We start from the raw sequence: 26833 nt of genomic DNA, 5'->3' as shown, positions 1-26833 counted from the left end.
TCAGCAAATATGACATGACACCCAGAAACCATTCCAAAATCCAAATGGTGCTCCTTCCATTCTGAGCCCTACCGTGTGTCCAAACAGATGTTTGTGACCACATGTGGGGTATTATTTTACTCGGGAGAAGTTGCTTTACAAATGTTGTGGTGCTTTTTCTCCTTCAGTCCTTGTGGAAATGAAAAAAAAATACCTAAACCTACATTTTCTTTGAAAAAATGTAGATTTTCATTTTTACGGCCTAGTTACAATAAGTTCTGTAAAAAACCTGTGGGGTAAAACTGCTCACTCTACCCCTAGATAATTCCCTCATGGGGTGTAGTTTCCAAAATGGGGTCACTTGTTGGGGGTTTCCACTGTTTTGTCCCCTCAGGAGCTTTGCAAATGCGACATGGCCTCCGCAAACCATTCCTGCTAAATTTGAGTTCCAAAAGCCAAATGGCGCACTTTCCCTTCTCAGCCTCGCCGTGTGTCCAAACAGCCGTTTATTACCACATGTGGGGTATTGTTTTACTCGGGAGAAATTTCTTTACAAATTTTATGGTGCTTTTTCTCCTTTAGTCCTTGTGGAAATGAAAAAAAATTAGCTAAACCTACATTTTATTTGAAAAAATGTAGATTTTCATTTTCACAGCCTACTTGCAAAAATTTCTGCAAAAAACCTGTGGGGTCAAAATGCTCACTATACCCTAGATAATTTCCTCAAAGGGTATAGTTTCCAAAATGGGGTCACTTGTTGGGGGTTTCCACTGTTTTGTCACCTCTGGGGCTTTGCAAATGCGACATGGCCTCCGCAAACCATTCCTGCTAAATTTGAGCTCCAAGAGCCAAATGGCGCTCTTTCCCTTCTAAGCCCTGCCGTGTGTCCAAACAACTGTTTATTACCACATGTGGGGTATTGTTTTACTCGGGAGAAATTGCTCTACAAATGTTGTGGTGCTTTTTCTACTTTAGTTCTCTTGGAAATGAAAAAAAATTAGCTAAACCTACATTTTATTTGAAAAAATGTAGATTATCATTTTCATGACCTAGTTCCAAAAATTTTTGCAAAAAAACTGGCCGGTCAAAATGCTTGCTACACCCCTAGATAAATTCCTCGAGGGGTATAGTTTCCAAAATGGGGTCACTTGTTGGGGGTTTCCACTGTTTTGTCACCTCAGGGGCTTTGCAAATGTGACATGGCCTCCGCAAACCATTTCTGCTAAATTTGAGCTCCAAGAGCCAAATGGCGCACTTTCCATTCTAAGCCCTGCCGTGTGTCCAAACAACCGTTTATTACCACATGTGGGGTACTGTTTTACTCGGGAGAAATTGCTCTACAAATGCTGTGGTGCTTTTTCTACTTTAGTTCTTTTGGAAATGAAAAAAAATTAGCTAAACCTACATTTTATTTGAAAAAATGTAGATTTTCATTTTCATGGCCTAGTTCCAAAAATTTTTGCAAAAAAACTGGCCGGTCAAAATGCTTGCTACACCCCTAGATAAATTCTTCGAGGGGTGTAGTTTCCCAAATGGGGTCACTTTTGGGGGGTTTCCACTGTTTTAGTTCCCCTAGACCTGTTCAAAGCTGACATGGTGCCTAAAATATATTCTAATAAAAAGGAGGCCCAAAATCCACTAGGTGCTCCTTTGCTTCTGAGGCCGGTGCTTCAGTCCAGTAGCACGCTACGGCCACATGTGGGATATTTCCTAAAACTGCAGAACCTGGGCAATAAATATTGAGTTGCATTTCTTGGGTAAAACCTTCTGTGGTACAAAAAAAATGGATTCAAAATGAATTTCTGGAAAAAATAATGAACTTTGTAAATTTCACCTCTACTTTGCCTTAATTCCTGCGCAATGTCTAAAGGGTTAAGAAACTTTCTAAATGCTGTTTTGAATACTTTGAGGGGTGCAGTTTTTAAAATGGGGTGACTTATTGGCGGTTTCTAATATCTAAGGACCTCAAAGCCACTTCACAACTGAACTGGCCCCTGTAAAAATAGCATTTTGAAATTTTCTTGAAAATGTGAGAAATTGCTGCTAAAGTTCTAAGCCTTGTAACGTCCTAGAAAAATAAAATGATGATCAAAAAACGATGCCAATCTAAAGTAGACATATGGGGGATGTTAGTTAGCAACATTTTTGTGTGGTATAACTGCCTGTCTTACAAGCAGATGCATTTAAATTGAGAAAAATGTTAATTTTTGCAATTTTTCGCTAAATTTTGGTGTTTTTCACAATAAATACTGAATGTATCGGGCAAATTTTGCCAGTAACATAAAGTCCAATGTGTCACGAGAAAACAATCTCAGAATCGCTTGGATAGGTAAAAGCATTCCGGAGTTATTACCACATAAATTGAAACATGTCAGATTTGAAAAATGAGGCTCTGTCAGGAAGGTCAAAAGTGGCCAAAGAGGGAAGGGGTTAAAGAGGCTCTGTGACCAGATTTTTCAACCCCTATCTGCTATTGCAGCATATCGGCGCTGCAATGTAGATTACAGTAACGTTTTTATTTTTAAAAAACGAGCATTTTTGGCCAAGTTATGACCATTTTCGTATTTATGCAAATGAGGCTTGCAAAAGTACAACTGGGCGTGTTTAAAACTAAAAGTACAACTGGGCGTGTATTATGTGCGTACATCGGGGCGTGTTTACTACTTTTACTAGCTGGGCGTTGTGTATAGAAGTATCATCCACTTCTCTTCACAACGCCCAGCTTCTGGCAGTGCAGACACAGCGTGTTCTCCAGAGATCACGCTGTGACGTCACTCACAAGTCCTGCATCGTGTCAGACGAGCGAGGACACATCGGCACCAGAGGCTACAGATGATTCTGCAGCAGCATCGGCGTTTGCAGGTAAGTCGATGTAGCTACTTACCTGCAAACGCTGATGCTGCTGCAGAATCAACTGTAGCCTCTGGTGCCGACACGATGCAGGACCTGTGAGTGACGTCACAGCGTGATCTCTCGAGAACACGCTGTGTCTGCACTGCCAGAAGCTGGGCGTTCTGAAGAGAAGTGGATGATACTTCTCATCAGAACGCCCAGCTAGTAAAAGTAGTAAACACGCCCCGATGTACGCACATAATACACGCCCAGTTGTACTTTTACTTTTCAACACACCCACTTGGACTTTTGCAAGCCTCATTTGCATAAATACGAAAATGGTCATAACTTGGCCAAAAATGCTCATTTTTAAAAATAAAAACGTTACTGTAATCTACATTGCAGCGCCGATCACATGCAATAGCAGATAGGGGCTGCAAAATCTGGTGACAGAGCCTCTTTAAATATATTCGTCCATCCCGATACACATATATATATAAATATATTTTGCACATAATTATATTTAGTAATTTCATATAACTTTGAATTATATATGCATCTTTATTCAACTTTAGTAAAATATTTTTTTTGTGGGTTAAAAAAAACCTCAATAAGGGAAAAGACCTCCTAATAATTATCATATATTTTTGGGATCAAGGAATAAATCATATTCCTAAACATTATCGGTTTCCATTTTTTAAGGTGTTGTAAAATACAATCCTACATGAATAAATTTTAATATAGGACAGGAATGTCCCTCATATAATAAAAGTATAATTTCTGCGAGTGAATAGATACTCCAAAAGAAAGAAACAAAATTAAATAAAAAACAAATAGAAATTAAAAAGGAAAACAAAAAAAGGAGAAAGAAAAATTAAATTAAATAACAAGAAAAAAGTGTGGCATACAATCCGTAAGCAAAGTTAATGTGCAGAGTCCCCTATAACACAAATTAAAGGATCAATCACAGGCTACAAATGGTTGGCCCCAGGTCGGCCCAGATGGCACGGAGGGGGGGCAATGGTCCCACCAAAAGACCCCTTGAGGTGACAGGGAGCCAGTCAAGGACAAGCAATATGCCGTCCCAGACCGGGTCCCCATTAACCCCAAGGGAAGAGAAGGTACAACCAGAGTCCCACATCCAAACCAAAGGAACGGCCATCGAATCATCCCAAGTATAAAGCACAGTCATCAATCCAAATAGAGTGATAAATGTATCTATTGCAAAATCAATATTGCCACGAAAGAAATTGCAAATAATCATATTTTATATTGATCAAAAAAAGGGAAGAAGAAGATCAATGGGACAAAATGTGCCTTATGTATTATTATTTTTACTGGCATCAAGCCCAAATGACATGGACCTATTCAATTGTTTAGCATGACCTATCATCCAAAAATAAATAGCTATGCCACTATATATCAAAAATAGGGATAACCTAAAGGCTAGATATACGTGAAAAGACTAACCGCCGGTGACAGTTTAATAATGAGAGAGACAGGAAAAGAAGAAAATTAGGGAAAAAGAATTTAGGGAAGGTTTAGACACCGGTACACAGTCATCAAACCTAACATACCCTAAAAAGGATAGAAATCAAAGGAACATATTGAATTTAATTTCATTATTGAGACCCACTGGGGCCAATGTGCCCAATGTATATATCCACATAGTCTCCTTCTGTAAAAGTAACTTATTCCTGTCCCCCCCCCCTCCTCCTATCACCAAACAGTGAGTAGATACCCATATATTTCAAACCAGAAGGGGATTGCTGATGATGTAAAGTGAACTGCCAAGGGATTCTTCATTTCACCTTTTTTTTATATCTGATGCGTGTTCGCTTATACGTATCTGGAGTTCACGAATGGTTTTCCCTATATACATCTTATTACAGGGACAGATGATACAATATAGCACCATACAAGAGCGACAATTTATGAAGGTTTGTACTCGAAATTCCTTTTCCCCTTTAGCATCTCTAAACCTGTCTGCTTTAAGGGCATTTTTACAATAGGAACAACTCCCACACTTAAACATGCCTTTTGGTCGATTTTTAAGCCAGGCCTGGTTCTCCTTTGTTTTTTTCCTGAATACTGAACAGACCAGAATATCTCCAAGAGTTGGAGCTCTTTTTGAGACCATGCTTGGCGATGAGCCAACCAAGCTCTTAATTTTAGGGTTAAGTGTCAAGTGTGACCAATTTTTTAGCATGAGGTTACGTAAGATCTCCCAATGTGAACCGTACCTAGATATAAAACGTACCCTATCATCTTTCTGAGTTATTTTTTTCTGCTTCTTTTCAAGGATTTAATTTCTATTCATTCTCCGAGATCGATTATATCCCCGTTTTATTATCTTTCGAGAGTAGCCTCTCGATTGAAATCTCTCAGATAGTTCCACAGCTTTAATATAAAATTTTTCAAGATTTGAGCAATTCCTTATTTTAATGAATTCACCCAACAGAATTCTCCTAATCTGAGAAGGGGGATGATGGCTACTTGCTGAAAGAAGAGTGTTGCCTGCCGTAGGTTTACGATAGGTGGATGTCATCAGTCCGCTGTTCTCCTTGTATATATTAAATCAAGGAATTCTATAGATACCGCACTATGAGTGCATGTTAGTGAGATATTGAGAGGATTCTCATTCAATTCTTTCAGAAATAATTCCAATTCCAGGACCGACTCCGTCCAGCAGACCAAAATGTCATCCATGTATCTATACCAGCAGGCAACAAACTTTTTAAAAGATACATTTTTATAGACAATGTGTTCCTCCCACCAACCCAGGTGCAAGCAGGCATATGAAGGGGCACAAGATGAACCCATTGCCGTACCTTGCACCAGGCGGTAGTATTTACCATCAAGGGAGAAGCAATGTATATTGGGAAGTATGTATATTGTGGGCATACGTGATTCTTTTACTAATATTTTTTTTTATTCATGACGATTTATTAGGCCCTCATCGAATGCGAAAGTTAATTTTCTGTTTAACATATAAGATATATTTTCCATTGGATTATCCTTCAAAAAGACATAACAATTAGAGTTTAATTGTCTTTGGATCTCGCTGACATAGTATTCCTCCCTGAGAAGGACAACATTGCCATACTTATCACTGGGTTTAATAACCACATTTTCAAGATTTCACTTGTTGACCCCGTTCTGAAGAACGTAATTGGGACTTACTGTGTGGTTCACTCCGTGCTGGGAGTGGACCTCAACCTTATACAGGTGGCTGGAATTGGATCATGCTGGTTAAATCTGGGGAATGGAACTCAGATCTTCCCCTTCAACTAAAAAAGATTTCTTTCTAACAATTGGAGGTGTTGCTTGAGAGATTTGTGTTCCTAAAAATGGCAAATGGACACAGGCTCATCATACCATCATTAAGGACATCTATTTGGCCGAATATACAACTTACATATCAAAGGGAACCCTTGATTACAACAAAAAATAGATAAGTACACCTGGAATGGTAGACAATTTTTATACCAGATTACTAGATATAATTATATTGTATTGTGAATCTTGTCTTGGATCCGTAATTAATAGGAATTTTGTGATGTGATTATCTTCTCAGCTGATCCTGCTATATGATATTCTTTTAGCGATTTATATTGTATGTCCTGGATTCTTGTCCTTAAACTATGTTATATATTTATATAGTGAATGGACTTGACTCTAATTTGAAATTAATTAATAAATACATTTGTACTTATTTGATACCAAATTCTACCTAGAGTGTGCTGGTTTATGTCCAATATTGGTTTTCATTTTGTTTTTGTTCATACTAGAGAGAGTGTGTCTACCCCAAATATGCAGCATAAAGCAATTCTGGGAACTGCTCCATCTAGTGCTCAGCACATGGAAATGTTATAAATTAGAATCAAATTTATAATATTTCCTGACTTGTGAAAAAATTAAAAAAATTAAAACAACGTGTAATAACTTAAATAATAATTGTTTAACTAAAAAAAATAAATTATAATTTCTAGCGACACATTCCCTTTAAGCAGTGAAAGAAGACTGCCAATGACTGGCTGATATATTACACAGAAAAAAGGACATTTAGAAGGCATGAATAATTACCATGTATAAAACTATGTCAAATTACCTAATACTCTAGATATGTGCGACTTAGGCCTTATTCACACAATAACGTGTCCATTTGCGCGCGTAAAAATAGCAGCGTTTTTCCTGCATTGCAGTTTTGTGTGACATCCGTGTACGGTGCGCGTCTGCATTCATTACGCGTGTATGTCATCTGTATCATACGTGTTTTTTACGTCAGCAAAAAAACCTGAAGGTTTTTTCTTTTTCTCATAATTTCTTTAGCAACTGTTGCGTGAATCACGCACAGCACATGGATGTGCGTCCGTGTGCTGTCTGTGATTTTCACGCACCCATTGACTTCAATGGGTACGTGATGCGCAAAAAACGCACAAGTATAGGACATGCAGTGAGTTTCACGCAGCGGACACACGCTGCATGAAAAACACAATGTCTGAATGGCCCTATTGAATTGCATAGGTCCGTGTGACGTCCGTTGTTTTAACGCGTAACACGGATGTGAAATATGCTTGTTTAAATAAGGCCTTAACATACTAAAACAATAACAGTATGAAGGCTGTGTTCACAACTGCGTCAGAGCCATCAAAAATCCTGAATATAATAGCACAGTGTGCAGTGCCATTTTGTTGGAAAAAATGACGGAAACCATAATGAAAACCCAACAGAACACATAAAAGTCAATAGTTTTTGTCGGGCACCGCCTGTGTCCATCATTTGGCGGATCAGTCACTGTAATAATTTTCGTTGTTCTGCTCCTATGACGGAGCAGAACAACAGAAATGACAAGCAGATGTGAACAGAGCCTAAATAAGGAAACGTTAGACTTTATAGTTACAAAAATAATAATAATCCATCATAGAATGCTTGGATTTAAACTGATGATTAGGGGGTAGTGCAATAAAGTGGTACAATTGGCAAGGTACGCTATGTTACTATGCAGCTTTCAAGATAAAATTACATTTTCACAGAAACTGAGGGTTTGATGCATGCATTCTGTGAAATGAGTGTAAATTTAGTAAGAAACAGATAAGAAAGATAAAACAAAAAGAAAGTTAAAAGCATCGTAAAAGCAAGTTTCTAAGGGCAAAACATGAGAACGGGCTGATGCCACAGGTAACGGTGAATCCTTCAACAAATGTGTCTAAATATTCAAGTTTTAAGTGAACGTTATTAAATATATTGAAATCGGGGGCCCAAGCTTATGACTTTTCCACACGTTATCCCATAAATAACTGACAGGTGTGGGTCAGTGACTCCCATTGTGCACGCCAAGATGGCCGCATACAGGAGAAGACTAAATGAAGAGATAACCATAAATGTGTGCGGCTCTCTATTGAAGTCTAGGAGAGTTCCAGAAATAGCCGAGCTTGCTTGCCACCTATGAGACACTTATAGCATATTTCATGGATGAGACAAAAGAAAACAAAAAGATTTAAGACCTTCATTACCTCAATATCTGTGTGACAAATAGCGGATAACCTGATTTTTCTTATTGTTGGTTTAGCTACTCGTCATTTGGAATTATTCTTACCTTGTTGTAATGGAAGGACTTGTGCCAATCTGAAGAAGAAAGCTGCAGTGTAAAGCATGTGGAAGGGACAGGAGAGTGCATTAGGCAATGCATCTAAATTTAAGGGCTTGTCCACACGTAAAGGAATTGCTGCATATTTTTCATCCAGAATTGCAGATGGAAAATATGCAACATAATACAGTACAAGCAAAGTGGGTACAAAAAATTTGGTACAAAAATTGACTTGCAGTGCATAATTTTATTTCCGCAGCATGTCAATTATTGCTGCGGAAAGTGAACTGAATTATTGCGTTTTTCCACATAGAAAGCAATGAGGAACAACAATTCCGCAACTAACTACAATATACTGCATAATCTGCTGCAGGAACGCTGCAGAATTTCCCACAGAAGGTGGAAATGACATGACAGGAAGAAGAAATATAACCATCACACAGCCCTTGAAAAAACACACCAAAAAATCTCCACTATTTTCCGCAGTAAAAATGAAAATCCGCACCTAATTCTGTCATATAAAATGGTGCGGATTGCCCGCAGCGGATTGCTAGTTAATGCGGAAAAATCCGTTACGTGTTGACAAGTCCTTAGTCAGTGATCATAGGGGAGCAAGGTTAGGCTCTTTTGGCCCTGACGTATACCGGGAGCTTTCTCGGCACATACTGCAAACGGCACTGCAAATGCAGTGTGAATGTAGCCTTAAAGAGCAGCTCACATATGAAAGAAATACATCACTCAAAGGTAGTAACTGATATTAGACAACTGGACATCTGCTTCAGGTGTAATAATCGACACGCATCCTGCAGGTATGATGAAAGTGTAAATTACATTTATCAGCACAGATAATAAAGACATGGCAGAGCTGAAGATGAATGTACAATTAGTGAATGTTGGAAGAACATGAGCATCTTGTCTTAAAGGGAACCTGTCACGTTGAAAATGCAGCCCAATTATGTTATAAAGCAGGGGGAGCTGAACAGATTGATGTATATTTTTGTGAGCAAGGATTCAGTATATCTTGGAATTTATTCATTTAAATTTGTGCTCATTCTGGGCTTAGGAGTCCAGTGGGCGGTCCTACTCAGTGATTGACAGCTATCTTTGTATGCACCCTTATACAGGGAGGGCTGACAATCACTGAATCTTTTCCCACAAAAATATAACTGGACTGCAGTTTCAACGTGACCGTTTCCCTTTAAGAAGTTAAGCGATTGGTACAAAAATAAGCAGACGTAATATGTAAACATGACCTCTCACCATTACTTTAGAGTCTGATTCAGCAGGTATAATTTTGGTCATAACAATTGTATTATACTCTATCAACCCTTATCTTGACACATGGCTTTTTGTACAGCTGACAAGGCTACTATGAGGGACATTTATGTCAATGAATGCAAGCAGTGTTGTTTCACTTTTCTAATGGAAGCCAGAAAAGTACACGCTTGTCACTGGTTGCTATGGCCATTTTAAAGGAGCCTACCAACAATTTAGTCACTGCTTTAATGTATAGACTGCTGTATAAAAATGACAACTAAAATCAAACTGGATCATACATGAAATTATTATAAAATGGCAATACATTGCCATGCACCCCATTAAAAAATAATCTGAGGTCACATGACAGCACCACAGGGTTGGCAACGTCCGCACTCCACTTCACTGACACAATCATGAGTTGTATGTCACATTAAACCTGTTCTGAATTAATATCTGCAAAGTACAAGTGCAGGTTTAAAAAAAAAAAAAAAAGATGTAGTGCTGTTTTAAAGTCTTCAGAAGTCAACAATATAAAGTAGTCCAAAAGGACTGCATTCCAGTAGTGCAGCTCTCGGCCTTGCAAGTTGGCCTCCGCTTCCGGCCTACTTTACTGCTGTTCTCTTTCAACTCTTTTTTGACGGACTGCAGAGACAAAAAAAAATCTGTTTATTATATTCTGCATATTTTTATTCACACATATTGTGATGTACATAATATAAAAATCAATTCGGTTTTTGAACAGTGCCTTGAAAACAGGTTATTTTCATTTCCTAGGAAACCCAGACCAAACATTCCTGCCATTAGACAAAATGTAGGTACACGTTAAGGCCACCAAGAGGTGATAACTTCCATTATACTGTATATTAAAGGGGTTGATCATATTCACTGTATAGATCATAAATGTTTGCCATTTACGTTTAGTGAAGAGTTATGACATTTACTTACATCGTATGGTGCCACCTGGTGTTCAAAGTGTATAAGAATGTACACGTCCTTATGAGCTGAGTGCTGGTGGACATGCATGCTCAGTCACTCTCCCCAAAGCCAGGTCTCTGCATAGTGATTCCCTGTTCACTGCAGAGCAGACAATAGAAATAACTTTCTACCCTGCTTGTCAGGGAAGGTGCAGAGTCTCTGCAGTAGCATGGTACTATAGCTGAGAAGACTCCTTCTTTAAAATCTTAACAAGCTGTAAAGTCCTGCATCCTGACAGCTAATAGGAACCCAGCATATGCTCTTTCAGTCTTTAAGTCTTTATTGTTTTATTTCATTATATTTTCATTGCTTTCGAAGGGAGTGAATAAGAGGGGAAGGAGACTGATTCTGCTCAGAGACCACCTCCAGATGCACAGATTAGCTGAAGCACCAAGGGGGACACAGGGAAGCCAAAAAAAGATGAGAACTGTATTTTTACATGCTAGAAACACAAAAAAATACTTTAAAGAAGCTATAAGGTCTAAAAATGATTTATGAGATAAACCTTGATGGGGTACCATACAGTGCTCTACCTCTGAACTGAAGCTGAAAGTCACTGTTTGGGCCAACATATATGCTTCTACCTAAAAGATTTTGCAAGGGTCATCATCTTGTTTAAAATATAGAGATAATACCTTTATAAAATACACATAAGAACAATGCAGTGTATAATTCATAGTGTAACAGAATAAACTCAGATACAGTGTAGACTAAATGTATTAGGAGAGGGAGTCCTGTTCTTAAAAGCTGGCATAGTTTTGTCAAACTAAAGTGTTTATACATAAATTTAATGATCTTCCAAACTTATTTATTGTTTCCCTTATTAGGTGTAAACAGATGTGATCAGTGATCACTAACTAGAGAGGACTTCATATAAAGGGCCTTACAGGCCTTGTCTCATTTAGGACAACCCCTGCTCCTAATACCGCTCCCCAACAATGAGCTGTTCGCCAGACCCCAGGTGGTCAACGGTTATGGATGGGGGAAACTGCCAGAAATTTAGTACACAGTTCCCATTGAAATCATTGCAATACATGGTTGTGTCGAGTCCTGGAACGTGTGTGCCTTTCTTTGAGACAACAGCTCTATGATTTGACTATTAGATGGGAGACCCTAATGATACCCATATGCCCTACTACAGAATTTGGGCAGGCGTTGTTCTGACAGGACAAACTCTTTAAGTCTCAGTATATGTTTAGGTTCAGCTTTATGTAAGGACACTCTGTTGAATGGAAGGGTTGCCCGAGTTATTTTTGATGTGCTATTCACATGTACGTTATGGTTTAATACATGTAACTCTATGTTCACACTATAACCTTGCATCTTTGTTATATTTTTGGGACAAACTTGCTAATGGCACAATGTACAGTATGCTGTACTTCTGATCCCTCCAAAAATCTGTAGAAACTCACAGGTAATACAGGGCCCTAATGGGCCACTTCCCTCAACTGTCATATGTTGCTATCATTAGGGATAAGATACATTCAGCTGTAAGATACAGAGGGTAATGGCCTAAAAGGGGCTAAACCTTATCTAAACTATTTACTGTGTATACATTTGTAAATAATAATGAAGGGTCCTTTAACCCCCCTTAAGAAACAGGACAATTTTGACCTTGAGGACCAGAACATTTTTTTAATTATTTCTCTTTGAATTCCTGGGGGTCATAACTTTTTTCTTTTTTTTTGTTCAGAGTAGATGTACGAGGCTTTTGTTTATCTGCAAGATGAGTTGTACTTTATATAGGTGCCAAAACATATACATTAGCATTTAATTTATATTAATTTATATTATATTGAATATATTAATTTATATGTGTTTTGTGTTTGTTTTTTTATTTAACACTACTTTTCTTTTAATTATTTATTTATTTTTTAATCGCATAAGGGAATTTTACATTTTGATCTTTATTTTTTAACTTTAATGTACTAACAGAACACAGGCACTAGTCAGGGCATACTTGTATGCCCTAACAACAAAAAATATGGTCAGACAGCCCTAGGGTCCTTTAAGGGACCCTGGACTTTCGGTCCATATAAGGTATTGGCCTCAATCGTGTCATAGGGATTTTCTGTGATGCAAATAAAGGGGGGTCCCATTAGCGGCTGAAATCCGGTTCCCATAAACTCTGCCGTTAAAGCTCTGTTGCACCACTCCTGATCACACGATAAGCCAGACGAGTATGTTTGTCCTTATGCAGCTATGTCCTGATGCTCATGATGTGCATATCACATACACTCCTCAAAATTGCAACATCAAGAAGGAAAAGTTTGGGAATTGTGGAAATAATAATAGGAGCCATAAATATGTTAATGATATGCAAATGATAAAAAAAAAATTAAGAAAAAATATTCCAAACATCTTGATTTATTCAGCATTAAGTATGAGCGCCACACGCAGAAATATAGGCACTTACATGATATTAATGAGGTTATTAATGGTTGTCTGAGGAATGTTATGCCACGCTTATTGCCCTTGGGCATGCAAATCATCAATCATCAGCTCCCTTTGCAATTTCCGACCAATGATGTCCTAGATGTGCTCGATGGCAGACAAGTCCGGAGACTCTGCAGGACATGGTAGCACGTTTAGGCCACACAGTCTTCTCACAATAGCACGAACAACATGCAGCCTGGTGTTGTCCTGCTGAAAAACGACTTCTGGAACACTTTGGAGAAATGGCCGTACCTGTAATGTCCGTGGCTGCGGGCTGTCAGCTCCAACCTTCCCTTGACAGCCGCAGCCACGAGTCGGCAAGCGCTGGCCCCAGCCTTCTCCTCAGGAGACGCCAGCGCTCGCGTCCACTCACCTCTGCCGGATCCCGTAGGGTGCGCGCGCACGCTCGTGCCCGCTCTTAAAGGGGCAGCGCACGCACCGGACCGGATGGACGAACTTTGACCCGTGAGTACCCTGGACTATAAGAGGGGTCCAGCCCCCTAGTTCTATGCCTGAGCATTGTTGTGTATCCCTTAGTCTGTCTATGCAAATAGTCCCCTAGTGTTTCCTGCTCCCAGTGTTCCTGTTCCCGTTCCTGTACCTGTATCCTGATCTAGTGCCATGCTTGCTATAGTCGTGCTGTGCTGGATACCACGCTTGCCTGCTTCTCCACGCCCGACGTCCACCCGCTGCCTAGTTCCTGCCAAGCTACTGTCCGTGCTGCCACAGGTACCCTATATACCATAGATTGTGACCTGCGCCCTGTTGGCCAGCTGCCTTACCGCCAAGATGGTATGACCCAGTGGGTCCACAGACCCTTCGTGACAGTACGCTCAGGCCATGGACCCCGCTGGCCGGTTCAAGACTATGACGACGACACAGGAGATGCGAGCGGATATGCTGGACCTCCGGTCCCGACAGGAACTACTTCTCCAAGCGTTGAACATTCTTGCACGTCGGCAGGAGGCACAAGCTGCTGTTCCTCCTACTACACCTCCTGGCAATGTGGATCCTCAGTCTACACCTCTTGGCAATATTGACCCACGCGTTTCTTTGCCACTTCCTGATCGCTATGACGAAGAAGCAAGTACCTGGCGTGGTTTTCTTAATCAATGCCAGATCCACTTCAGTTTATATGCTAGGACATTTTCGTCTGATGGTGCCAGGGTGGCTTTCATCATTTCCCTCCTCACCGGAAAGGCTCTTGCATGGGCGAACCCTATCTGGGATAGTCAAGGACCAGAGACCCGTGACTTCCCTGCCTTCCTCCGGACTTTTCACATGGTGTTTGAGGAGCCTGGACGGGTCTCATATGCAGCGGCTTCTTTGATTGACCTGCGCCAAGGAGACACCTCCGTGAGTGAGTACTCCATCCACTTCCGCACCCTGGCGGGAGAGCTCGCATGGAACAATGAGGCTCTGGTGGCTGCATTTTGGCACGGACTATCTTCCAGAATTAAAGACAAGCTTGCCGCTCGGGATCTGCCGTCTACCCTGGATGACCTCATCCTTCTGTCTGCCCGGATCAATATACGGATCCGTGAACGCCTCCAAGAGGTTCAACGGGAGGGAGCCCTTCCTAGTCTGGTTCCTACGTTGCAGCAAACCCTGCTGTCCTCAGATGTCGATCCTCCTAAGAAATCGGTAATTACGAATCAGTGTAAGTTATCTACCCAAGAGAGACAACGCAGACTCACATCTGGACTCTGTCTTTATTGCGGCCTCAAAGGCAATCTGGTGCGCCTGTGTCCCCAAAAGTCCCAAAACCTAGGGTTGCTTGGAGTGACGACCTTGGGCAAAGAAGGACTTACGTCTAAATTGTCCATACCCGTGACTATAGTGTCCGGCGAGAAAACGCATCAGGTCTCTGCGTATCTGCACTCTGGTTCCGCTGCTAATTTTATCCGCAAAGATCTTGTGGACCTTCTACAATTGCCCACCATCCCCCTGGAAAGCCCGTTGACAGTTGCTTCAGTAAATGGACTACCTCTGCCAGACCCGGTTTTAGCGGAGACCAAGCCGCTGAGGCTCCAAGTGGGAGCTCTTCACTACGAACTTCTACCTTTTTATGTCCTGCCTAAAGCTGTTAACCCTGTGTTGCTGGGCCTGCCTTGACTCCGTCTGCATGCTCCAGTTCTGGACTGGAATTCTGGAGAGGTTCTTCAGTGGGGCCCTGAGTGTCAAGGTCGTTGCCTGGTGAGGATTCGTTCGGCTCAGCCTTCGCTGCCTCGGTCATTGGCAGGATTGCCGGGTCATTATGCTGCCTTCTCGGACATCTTCAGCAAGAGGGAAGCGGAGACATTGCCTCCACATCGGGCATATGACTGCCCTATTGAACTGATAGCTGGTGCATCCCTTCCCCGTGGTAGGGTATATCCTCTCTCCTTGCCAGAGACTCTGTCCATGTCTTCCTATGTGAAAGAGAACTTAGAAAGGGGCTTCATACGAAAGTCTTCCTCCCCGGCAGGAGCCGGGTTCTTCTTCGTCAAAAAGAAAGATGGCTCTCTACGTCCTTGCATCGACTACTGTGGTCTTAACTAGATCATGGTGAAGAATAAATATCCGTTGCCACTGATCTCCGAACTGTTTGACCGTATACGTGGTGCAAAAATGTTTTCTAAACCAGACCTGCGTGGGGCTTACAACCTAATCCGGATTCACCAGGGCGATGAATGGAAGACTGCATTTATCACCCGTGATGGACACTATGAGTATCTAGTAATGCCCTTCGGCCTGTGTAATGCTCCCGCGGTCTTCCAGGAGTTTGTGAATGACATTTTCCGTGACCTCCTCTATGTTTGTGTTGTAGTCTACCTTGATGACATCTTGATTTTCTCCCCAGATCCTATGACGCACCAGAGACATGTCCGTCAGGTTCTGCTGCGGTTAAGGGAGAATCATCTGTACGCCAAGTTGGAGAAGTGCGTATTTGACAAGGATGCTCTACTCTTCCTGGGCTACATCGTCTCGAATCGAGGTCTCGAGATGGACCCTGAGAAGGTAAAGTCTGTCCTGGAGTGGCCACGTCCTCAAGGCTTGAGGGCCATACAGCACTTTCTGGGATTTGCTAACTTTTACAGGCAGTTTATTCTGAACTTCTCCTCACTGACTTCTCCCATCTCTAACCTTACTAAGAAGGATATGAACGCCAAGGTGTGGACTCCCGAGTCCACATTCAACAGCCTGAAGAGTGCCTTCACTTCAGCTTCTATCCTTCATCATCCGGATGTCTCTCTGCAGTTCTCGTTGGAGGTGGACGCATCCTCTGTCGGTGCTGGTGCACTCCTGTTCCAGAGAGGTCCCAAGGGCAAGTCAAGGGTATGTGGATACTTCTCTAAGCTCTTCTCTTCCGCAGAACGCAACTACTCGATTGGGGATCGGGAGTTACTGGCCATCAAATTGGCCCTGGAAGAGAGGAGACATCTACTAGAGGGCGCAGCTCACCCGATCTAGAAGAGGCTGGACGCAGCTGCAGGCTTGAGGGAAGCCGACATGACCGTCCTGGTAGGGAAAGGGTTAATGTTAAGAGGTGAGGGAAAGGTGAAGAAGCTGAAGGAGGGACGGGGAGGAGCTAGGGGGGACGGGGGGGCCGTTACTGCGCTTCCCGCTGTTTCTCGGCATTGAGCCGGGAGCAGCGGGAGGAGTAGTACACAAGAAGCAAAGCTCCCCGTTGCCCGGCTTTTTAGTATGGCAGAGGCCCTGATTTTAGAGCGGCTGCGTGCCGCTGCTGTGCACCACGGTCCCGGATGGCTGGAGGAGACCGTGGCTGCATTAACGCGGATCCCGGACGCCGTTTCGCCACGTCGGGCACGGCGTTCGGGGTCTGTTGTAAGGGACAGGCTCCCCTCCCCCGGCCCCCCTACGAGCATGGCTATGGCGGCGGGGGGGGAGTCGGCAACAACCGCTCCTGCGCTGGGCAGGCAGAGAGCGGTAGCAGGGGTGACGGCGATGCAGGCTGTGTCGACCCGTCCCTCTCGGCGGTCCCGACCTCCAGAGCGCCTGAGTCCGGAGGTAGTCCCGCGGACACGGCGTCGCAGAGGGAGCCCGATCCCGGACGCTGCAGGCCAGGCAGCTGGGAGGACCGCCCCTTCCCAGGCCCTGCGTCCTGGCAGGAATCCCAGGCCGCGACGGGGTCCGGCGGTAAGCAGGGAGTCGCAGGCCGGGCTCCCTGTCACCCCTCCCCCATCAGATGGAAGATGTCAAGAGCAAGGTACGGCCGCCCCGCATGGTGATGTTCCGGCCAGGGGGCAGGCTTCGTCAGGATCGTCTAGACGGACGACTAGATCTGCAGCGACGTCGAGGCAACAGGTCCGGTCGGAAGTCTGGGTCCCGGCGGTCGGGCGGCAGGTTGCCGGCCCATCGGTCAGCGCGTCCTCATCCCCTTTCCGAAGAGGTCGTTGGGAGGGACAGTCGTCGGCGAGAGAAGAACTGGAGGAAGGTGAACTGGACGTCTATCGTCGAGGTCAGGATGGTCCGGCTGACGGGAACACAGCGCCTGTGCAGCCCGGTGAGTGTATAACTCCTTTATTGTCTTATCCAGCGATTTTTATGTCGGGTGTCGGCGGGGGGGCTGCTAGCATAGCATCGGGGGCCGGTAGTGGCGCGGGCGGACGCGACGGAGCGGGTTTGGCAGATTTAGTGGGTTGCTTACGGGAGCTGGTGGGGCGCCTGGATAGGGCCGCGGCGCCGGTAGTAACGGAAGTGTCCCCTGCGGTAGTTTGGGAAGGCTCCAGGGAAGTGGGATCGTTGCAGGCGCGTCCTGTGGTGGCGGTTAGAGAGGCGGTCGCGGTGTCGGTGCAGACTGAGGCACAGAAGGACGGCGATCGAGTGCGCATGGACGATCGTGCTCGGGGGGAGGTGTATGTTTGTTTTGAGGGTCCGTTGGGGGCGCATTTAAAGCAGGAGGTGCGTGATCGGATCTGGAAAGATGAATATGTTGAAATTTTTTCTCTCTTGCCGCTGGCTAAATTCAATTTGGATAAGAGCAAGCGGGATGAGAGTAAAAAGGACGAGGAGGAACGGCGGCGGTATAGGCTTATCCCGCAGACGTTCGTTAATTGGTCGCAGGCGTTCGCCATATTGGCTAGTGTGATAGGGGAAAAGGCGCCGGAAAATTGTTCGGCGTTATTTTGTTATTTTGATGCTATTGGGGAGGCTCATAGGGCGTATGGGGGTCAGGCGTGGCTGCGATATGATGAGCAATTCCGTCAGCGGAAGGCGGTTCGGCCGGCGATTCGGTGGGACCAGAAGGATATTGCTCTCTGGTTACGGGTTACGGTTCCGGTTAGGCAGCCCTTTCCCGGGAGCGGTGGCCAGGGAGGCCAGACTAGTCAGAGTGGACCAAGCGGCGGGGGAAAGGCGGGGTTTTGCTGGCAATTCAATGAAGGCCAGTGTAAGTTCGGGGCCACGTGCAAGTTCAAGCACGTGTGCTCCGAGTGTAATGGTGCATCACACGGGGCGGCAAAATGTCTGCGTAAAAAGAGGTCCGGGAACCAGCACGGGGCTGGTCAAGGGGGTATCGCCGGTGAGGGTGGAAAGGATGGCCCCTTATCTAAATGAGTATCCGGATAGGGCGGCGGCTAAGTTGCTTTATGAAGGGTTTAGTGTTGGTTTTGTTATTCCTCCGCCTCCTTATGAGGTTCCGGTTACGCGGAGAAATTTAAAATCGGCTTACGTGCATGCGGAAGTCGTGTCGGAAAAGTTGTTAAAAGAAGTTTCGTTGGGGCGCATGTCGGGGCCATTTGTGGAGTCGCCGGTGAAAGATTTAGTTGTGTCCCCTTTGGGTATTGTCCCTAAACGCGAGCCCGGAAAGTTTCGTTTGATTCAACATTTATCGTATCCCAAAGGTTCGTCGGTAAACGACGGGATTGATCACGAGTTGTGTTCCGTAGTTTATACCTCATTCGATAAGGCGGTGGGGTTAGTGCGGGCTGCGGGTCCGGGGGCGCTGCTAGCAAAAACCGACATCGAGGCGGCGTTCAGGTTGTTGCCGGTGCATCCAGAAAGCCAACGGCTGTTGGGCTGTTTTTGGAATGGGGCCTTTTACGTGGATCGGTGCCTTCCGATGGGGTGTTCTCTTTCTTGTGCATACTTCGAGGCGTTTAGTAGCTTCGTGGAGTGGGTAACGAGGGGAGTATCCGGGGTCGATTCGTTGATCCATTACTTAGATGATTTTTTGTGCGTTGGCCCGGGGGGTTCGCCGGTTTGCGGTAACTTGCTTCATGCCCTGCAGAAGGTGGCGAGGGATTTTGGGATCCCTTTGGCGCCGGAAAAAACGGAGGGCCCGGTAGCGACGATTTGTTTCTTGGGAATCGAAATTGACTCGGTGGCAATGGAGTGTCGGCTCCCGGCGGATAAGCTGGGTGCTTTGAGGCTGGAGGTGCGACGGGCTTGTAGAAGGAAGAAAATGTCGTTGAGGGAGCTTCAGTCGCTGCTGGGGAAGTTGAATTTCGCCTGCCGGATTATGCCGATGGGGAGGGTGTTTGGTAGAAGGTTGGCGGCGGCAACGGCGGGAGTGCGGGCGCCGCATCATTTTGTGAGGCTCAAGGAGGAGCACCGAGCTGATCTTCAGGTTTGGGATGACTTCTTGGGCCAGTACAATGGTCGCTCGCTATGGATGGCCCCAGCGCAGGATACGAGTGATCTGAATATTTTCACGGATGCGGCTGGGGCGGGTGGCTTTGGAGCTTACGGGGGAGGTCCGTGGTGCGCAGGTCAATGGCCGGCTAGCTGGGTGTCCAGTGGATTGACGCGGAATCTGGCCCTGCTCGAGCTGTTTCCCATCGTGGTGGCGGCTACCATTTGGGGGGACAGGCTCAGGGATAAGAAGGTCCGTTTTTACTGCGACAACATGGGTGTGGTGCTTGCCATTAATAACATCACGGCGTCCTCTCCTCCGGTAGTTCAATTGTTGCGACATTTAGTGTTGGTGTGTTTGTCGCTGAACGCGTGGGTGGTGGCGGTGCATGTCCCGGGTGTACGGAATTGTGTTGCTGATGCTCTTTCTCGCTCGCAGTGGGACCGGTTTCGGCAATTGGCTCCGGGAGCGGAACGTATTGGTTTGGCGTGTCCGGATCATCTATGGGATCTGGTATCGGTCCCGTAGAGCAGCTGTTACAAAGGTCTTTGGCGGGCACGACGTGGAGGGCTTATGCTGCTTGTTGGAGGCAGTGGGAGGAGTGGGTAAGAGAGTTGGGTGATGTCAATACGGATAGAGACAGGTTGGTGGCACTTTTGTATTGGTTAGGGGATGCCTGGGAGGCGGGGTTTTCAGTAGCGAAGGTGAACCGGTTTATATCCGCGGTGGCGTTTGGGCTTAAGTTGCGGGGCTTGCGGGATGTATCGAAGGAATTTCTGGTATCGCAGGCTTTGAAGGGGTTGCGCAGAGGTAGGGTGGAGGCGGATAGTAGAAGGCCGGTGTCGTTTGCTTTGCTGGGCTTGTTGGGTGGTTCATTGGCATCGGTATGTCGTTCTTCAGATGAAATGGATTTGTTTCGGTTGGCTTTCTCGTTGGCGTTCTTCGGAGCATTTAGAATAGGTGAGTTGGTGTCGCCAAGTACTAAACAGGCAGGGGGGCTGAGATCTGGGGAGGTGAGCCTTTTTGCAGATCGGTTGGAGGTATGGTTGCGTAGATCAAAAACTGACCAATTAGGGAAGGGAAAACTGATAGTTTTGTTCGCTCTCCCGGGGTCGGTCATGTGCCCAGTAGAGTGCATGCGTGGTTTTACAAAAAACAGGGGGTCTCCAGATTTGCCTTTGTTATGTCATGTGGACGGGTCGTTCTTGTCCAGGTTTCAGTTTGGAGCTGTTTTTAAAAAATGTTTGACGGCGGTTGGGGTTGCGGCAGGCTCATATTCATCTCATTCCTTCCGGATTGGCGCAGCGACGGAAGCAGGGCGCTGGGGGTTGGATGATGAGGGGGTGAGGCGTATTGGTCGTTGGGAGTCTAAAAGGTTTAAGTCCTATGTCCGCCCCCATATGTTGTAATTTTGTTGTTTATGCTTGCAAATGTATATGGTGGTGCCTAACTGTGTTTTCCGTTTCAGATTCGCCTCCTTGTCTGGTGTGGTTGATGGGTCATTCGTACGTGCACTGGGGGGCTTTGAGGGCGGACGTCCGCCCGGATGGTCGCCAGTTGCGCATTCCGCGACAGGATGCGGTTGTGCATTGGCTGGGGTTTAGAGGTATGTCGTGGAACAGGGTGTTGGCGGAATTCCAGACATATGTGCGGCTTGATAGGGTTCCGGAGGTTTTAGTGTTGCACGTGGGTGGGAATGACTTAGGAGTCCGCCCTTTTCGTGAGTTGGTGCGGGATATCAAACATGATTTGTTGTGTTTGTGGGTATCTTATCCCAAGTTGGTGGTAGTGTGGTCGGACATAGTCCCAAGGAAGCATTGGCGGTTAGCTAGATCGGTGGAGAGAGTCAATAAGGCTCGGATAAAAGTTAACCGGGCGGTGTCCCGTTTTGTGGCAAAGAACGGGGGCATTTGCGTGAGGCATAGGGATTTGGAGTCAGGATTGGGGAATTTCTGGAGGAGTGACGGGGTTCATCTGACCGAGGTTGGCATTGATATTTGGAGCTTGGCTATAGCAGAAGGCATAGAAAGGGCGGTGGTGGTGTGGAGGAACTCACAGGCTTAAGGTGGTCAAGGCCTGTTTCGCGGTGGCGGGGGGAGTCCTTGAGGCCAGTCAGTACAAAATGGTGGGGGGGTCGCATCGGGGGTATGCGTCCCCCAAAAAAGGTACATGGTTGAAGACTTCATCGGGTGTTATCCCTTTGAAGTGGTCTTCTGGTAGAAGGTATGTCACTTGAAGGCTTCATCGGGTGTTATCCCTTTGAAGTGGACTTCTAGTGGGCGGTATATCACTTGAGGGCTTCAACGGGTGTTATCCCCTTGAAGTGGACTTCTAGTGGGTGGAGCCATCTGCAGAGGTGAACGGTGCTTCCGAGCTGGTTTACGGCTGGAGGTAATTAGTGGTTTGCAGATGGCTAATTCGGTGTGTTCTTGAAAGGAACATCTGAAGGGGCTTCAAGGACTTCCTCTGCTCGGGTTAATGTTAACGTTTAATGGTTATTTATGATTCTGACCCATGTTGGGTCATGTGAATTATTAGGAGGAATTCTCCGGTGGATTCCTAACTAGTTATCCGAATGTTTCGGATTTAAATTGTTTTTATAAAACTGTGAAATTAATAAACGGCTGCTGTGGCCATTTCACATCCAACCTCGGTGTCACGTGTCTTTACTAAATGGGGGTGGGGGGATAGTATGGTCTAAGGTTAACACACGACTCTACCTAGGCAGGTCAAGAAGAGGCTGGACGCAGCTGCAGGCTTGAGGGAAGCCGACATGACCGTCCTGGTAGGGAAAGGGTTAATGTTAAGAGGTGAGGGAAAGGTGAAGAAGCTGAAGGAGGGACGGGGAGGAGCTAGGGGGGACGGGGGGGCCGTTACTGCGCTTCCCGCTGTTTCTCGGCATTGAGCCGGGAGCAGCGGGAGGAGTAGTACACAAGAAGCAAAGCTCCCACCCTCCCACCCTTGTTTTGTTACTCCTTAGGTCTTCTGTACGTCCGTATATGAGCGTTGTGTTTTATTTTGTGTGTTTATTTAACATGTTTTTCTTTTTTCCGGAGTAGGTTCTGTTGTCATGGCAGCTGGCGGGGGGAGTCCTTGAGGCCAGTCAGTACAAAATGGTGGGGGGGTCGCATCGGGGGTATGCGTCCCCCAAAAAAGGTACATGGTTGAAGACTTCATCGGGTGTTATCCCTTTGAAGTGGTCTTCTGGTAGAAGGTATGTCACTTGAAGGCTTCATCGGGTGTTATCCCTTTGAAGTGGACTTCTAGTGGGCGGTATATCACTTGAGGGCTTCAACGGGTGTTATCCCCTTGAAGTGGACTTCTAGTGGGTGGAGCCATCTGCAGAGGTGAACGGTGCTTCCGAGCTGGTTTACGGCTGGAGGTAATTAGTGGTTTGCAGATGGCTAATTCGGTGTGTTCTTGAAAGGAACATCTGAAGGGGCTTCAAGGACTTCCTCTGCTCGGGTTAATGTTAACGTTTAATGGTTATTTATGATTCTGACCCATGTTGGGTCATGTGAATTATTAGGAGGAATTCTCCGGTGGATTCCTAACTAGTTATCCGAATGTTTCGGATTTAAATTGTTTTTATAAAACTGTGAAATTAATAAACGGCTGCTGTGGCCATTTCACATCCAACCTCGGTGTCACGTGTCTTTACTAAATGGGGGTGGGGGGATAGTATGGTCTAAGGTTAACACACGACTCTACCTAGGCAGGTCATGATTTTTACGGACCACAAGAATCTGACCTAACTCCAGACGGCTCAACCTTCGTCAGGCCATGTGGTCACTGTTCTTTGCAAGGTTTAATTTTGAGCTTCATTATCGCCCGGCCGACAAGAATGTGAGGGCCGATGCCTTGTCCAGGTCTTTTGAGACAGAAGACACCATTGAGAATCCACAGAACATTATTGATCTGACTTGCATTGTGTCGGTCAATCCCCTGCAAATCGAGGACATTCCTCCAGGGAGGACTATTGTGCGCCTGGCTGATCGTGGAAGAATCCTCCGCTGGGGACACTCCTCTAGACTGGCAGGTCACGCGGGGTTCAGTAAAACCCGGGATTTAATTGCTCGTCATTTCTGGTGGCCCACTCTGCCCAAGGCTACTGTGGACTTCGTTTCTTCCTGTGCTGTATGTGCAGCCAACAAGGCCACCCACTCCAGACCTGCTGGTCTGCTCCAGCCATTGCCTGTGCCCAATGCTCCCTGGCAGCATATAGCGATGGACTTTATCACGGACCTGCCTCTCTGCTGGATGCAGTGCTGTCTGGGTGGAGGTGGACCGATTTTTGCAGATGGCCCACTTTGTTCCTCTGACTGGTCTTCCTTCTGCTCCTCAGTTGGCCAAGTTATTTATTCAACACATCTTCCGCCTGCACGGCTTGCCGCAGCATATTGTGTCTGATCGGGGGGTTCAGTTTAACTCAAGGTTCTGGAGAGCCCTCTGCGGACTTCTTGGCGTGAAGTTGGACTATTCTTCTGCCCTCCCTCCTCAGTCTAATGGTCCGGTCGAGAGGATCAACCAGATTTTGGAGAACTACCTACGCCACTTCATCTCCAAACAGCATGATGACTGGGTGCAGTTGCTCCCATGGGCGGAGTTCTCCTACAATAATCACACCAGCGAGTCTACTAGGAATACACCGTTCTACATTGTCTATGGCCAGCACCCATGAATTCCTCTTCCGATGCCTGATACTTCCGAAGTACCTGCAGCTGATTCCACGTTTAGAGACTTTTTGCAAAACTGGCAGCAGACTCGAGCCTCCATCCTAATGGCAGTGGACCGCATGAAACGGAAGGCTGACACAAGGAGAAGAGTGCCTCCTCGGTTTCTTCTTGGCACTAAGGTCTGGCTGTCGTCTATGAATATCCAACTGAGGATACCGTCATGTAAATTTGCCCCCAGGTTCCTCGGACGGTTCGAGGTCCTGCAACAAATCAACCCTGTCGCCTACAAGCTCCGGCTGCCTCCTACCCTCAGGATTCCCAACTCCTTCCATGTCTCCCTCCTGAAACCAGTGATCCTGAACCGCTATTACAAGACTCCCAGCCCTGCGGTTGGCTCCAGCGGCCCTTCGGACATCTTTGAGGTCAAGGAGATCTAGGACACCAAGAGAGTGAGAGGAAAGACTTTTTATTTGGTGGATTGGAGGGGGTTCGGCCCTGAAGAGAGGTCCTGGGAGCCAGAGGAGAACCTCAATGCCCCTACTCTTTTGAAGAAGTTTCTCTCTCGCTCTGGTCCCAAGAAGAGGGGGCGTAAGAGGGGGGATACTGTAATGTCCGTGGCTGTGGGCGGTCAGCTCCAACCTTCCCTGACAGCCGCAGCCACGAGTCGGCAAGTGCTGGCCCCAGCCCCCTCCTCAGGAGACGCCAGCGCTCGCATCCACTCACATCTGCCGGATCCTGTAGGGTGCGCGCACACGCTCGTGCCCGCTCTTAAAGTGGAAGCGTGCGCACCGGACCGGATGGACGAACTTTAACACGTGAGTACCCTGGACTATAAGAGGGGTCCAGCCCCCTAGTTCTATGCCTGAGCGTTGTTGTGTATCCCTTAGTCTGTCTATGCAAATGGTCCCCTAGTGTTTCCTGCTCCCAGTGTTCCTGTTCCCGTTCCTGTACCTGTATCCCGATCTAGTGCCGTGCTTGCTATAGTCGTGCTGTGCTGAATACCACGCTTGCCTGCTTCTCCACGCCCGACGTCCATCCGCTGCCTAGTTCCTGCCAAGCCACTGTCCGTGCTGCCACAGGTACCCTATATACCATAGACTGTGACCTGCGCCCTGTTGGCCAGCTGCCCTACCGCCAAGACGGTATGGTCCAGTGAGTCCACAGACCCTTCGTGACAGTACCACTGGTTCCAAAACCAAATTAATGTATCGCTGAGCTGTTAGTGTACCTGACATTAAGTCTAGAGGGGTCCGGCTACCGTACATTATGCCACCCCACAATCCCGGGAGTAGGACCGATGTGACATTCCCTTGTGAAAGCCTCTTTATGGCGTTGCACACATGATCTCCAGATTAATCTCCGGCTATTATTGCATCCGAGACAAAAGCGGCACACATCACTGAAGAAGATAGACCTCCATTCCAGCCTTGCAGTGCGCCATGATAGCCTTTGAGAGCGGAGGCGTGTGGTCAATGGAACACCTGTAGCTGGATGTCTGGCTTGTAGCCCAATGTCGTACAAAAACTTTCTGATGGTTTGCGTCGGCACTGGTTGCTGCCCTAGGCTTGGGATGTGACATCCAATTTCACTTGCCGTACGGAATTGATCACTATGCGCCATTCTTCCAAAGAGACGATCCGTCCGAGCAGAGGTTCGCCTCCGTGCACCTCTTGCTGTCATTCTTGTTCACTGTTGTTCTCACAACCTCCGGGTAAAGCAATGGTGAACAGTGCTTACATCTCGGCCTACGCGCGTAGCGATGTGCCGGAGTGATCAACCAAGGTCTCTAAGTTCAAGGATTCTGTCCCTCTCAGTTTGCGACAAGTGGCAATAACTGGCATGTCAATAAACAGGAGGCATCACACAATCTACCCACACCACTTGACCCGATTTTTGAGGTTTCATGTGGCTAAAAACTTTTGCTTTCAATCTGGCTTTTATGTCCCTCCCACATGCCACAGATTGGAGCTCGGTGCTTGAAAATGTGATAATTTGCAGATCTTAGCGACACCTGCTACTTCCTCGATTTGCACAACTTTATGGCTTGACCTTCTTGGTGTTGAAATTTCAATGTTGAGGAGTGTATATACACTTTCTGATCAGTAAGCATTAATACAGCAGTTACCAATCGGTAAGTGCTATATTAACACCGCAGTTATCGCTCTGAGACAGAATGCAAGATCTCGTGATACCCAGCGACATCTCTGGTTCTGAGCTTAGATGCTGTCGAGGGGGATGCCGGAAGGATGAAAGGGATTCCAGGATACTTCTATCCGGATGTTCAGGAGCAGACTCCTACAAGGAGTCAGCTCATTTGCAGAGGGAAAGTAGACATATACTGGAGGTATGTTTGCTATTTTTTCATAACATATATTTAGAATATGATTCATTTCTTAAGAGGCTAATGGGTTATCAAATATAACAGGTCCCCCTTTTCTGGTAATAGGTAGACTTTAAGCTCATTACGGTTCTGGAGTTCAGCTCAGTTGTGTCATTCCTATTAGTACA

At 45.9% G+C, this 26833-nt stretch overlaps 1 protein-coding gene across 2 annotated transcripts in view; it reads right to left on the bottom strand.

The window, feature by feature from the left end:
* Window positions 1-9211: 9211 nt before the first annotated feature.
* LOC142749670 (tropomodulin-2-like) overlaps window positions 9212-26833 on the bottom strand; it is a 139890-nt gene continuing 122268 nt past the window's right edge. For both annotated transcript variants that reach the window (XM_075858001.1, XM_075858000.1), the window contains exon 10: window positions 9212-10303. In XM_075858001.1, the coding sequence (XP_075714116.1) occupies window positions 10269-10303 (35 nt within the window). In that variant the 3' untranslated portion in view covers window positions 9212-10268. The remainder of the gene's footprint in view (window positions 10304-26833) is intronic.

This window comes from Rhinoderma darwinii, chromosome 3 (assembly GCF_050947455.1).
Source record: "Rhinoderma darwinii isolate aRhiDar2 chromosome 3, aRhiDar2.hap1, whole genome shotgun sequence".
NCBI classification, from domain to species: Eukaryota; Metazoa; Chordata; class Amphibia; order Anura; family Rhinodermatidae; genus Rhinoderma; species Rhinoderma darwinii.
Note: the sequence above shows the minus strand (reverse complement) of the source record. Positions and strands in the feature narration are given on the sequence as shown.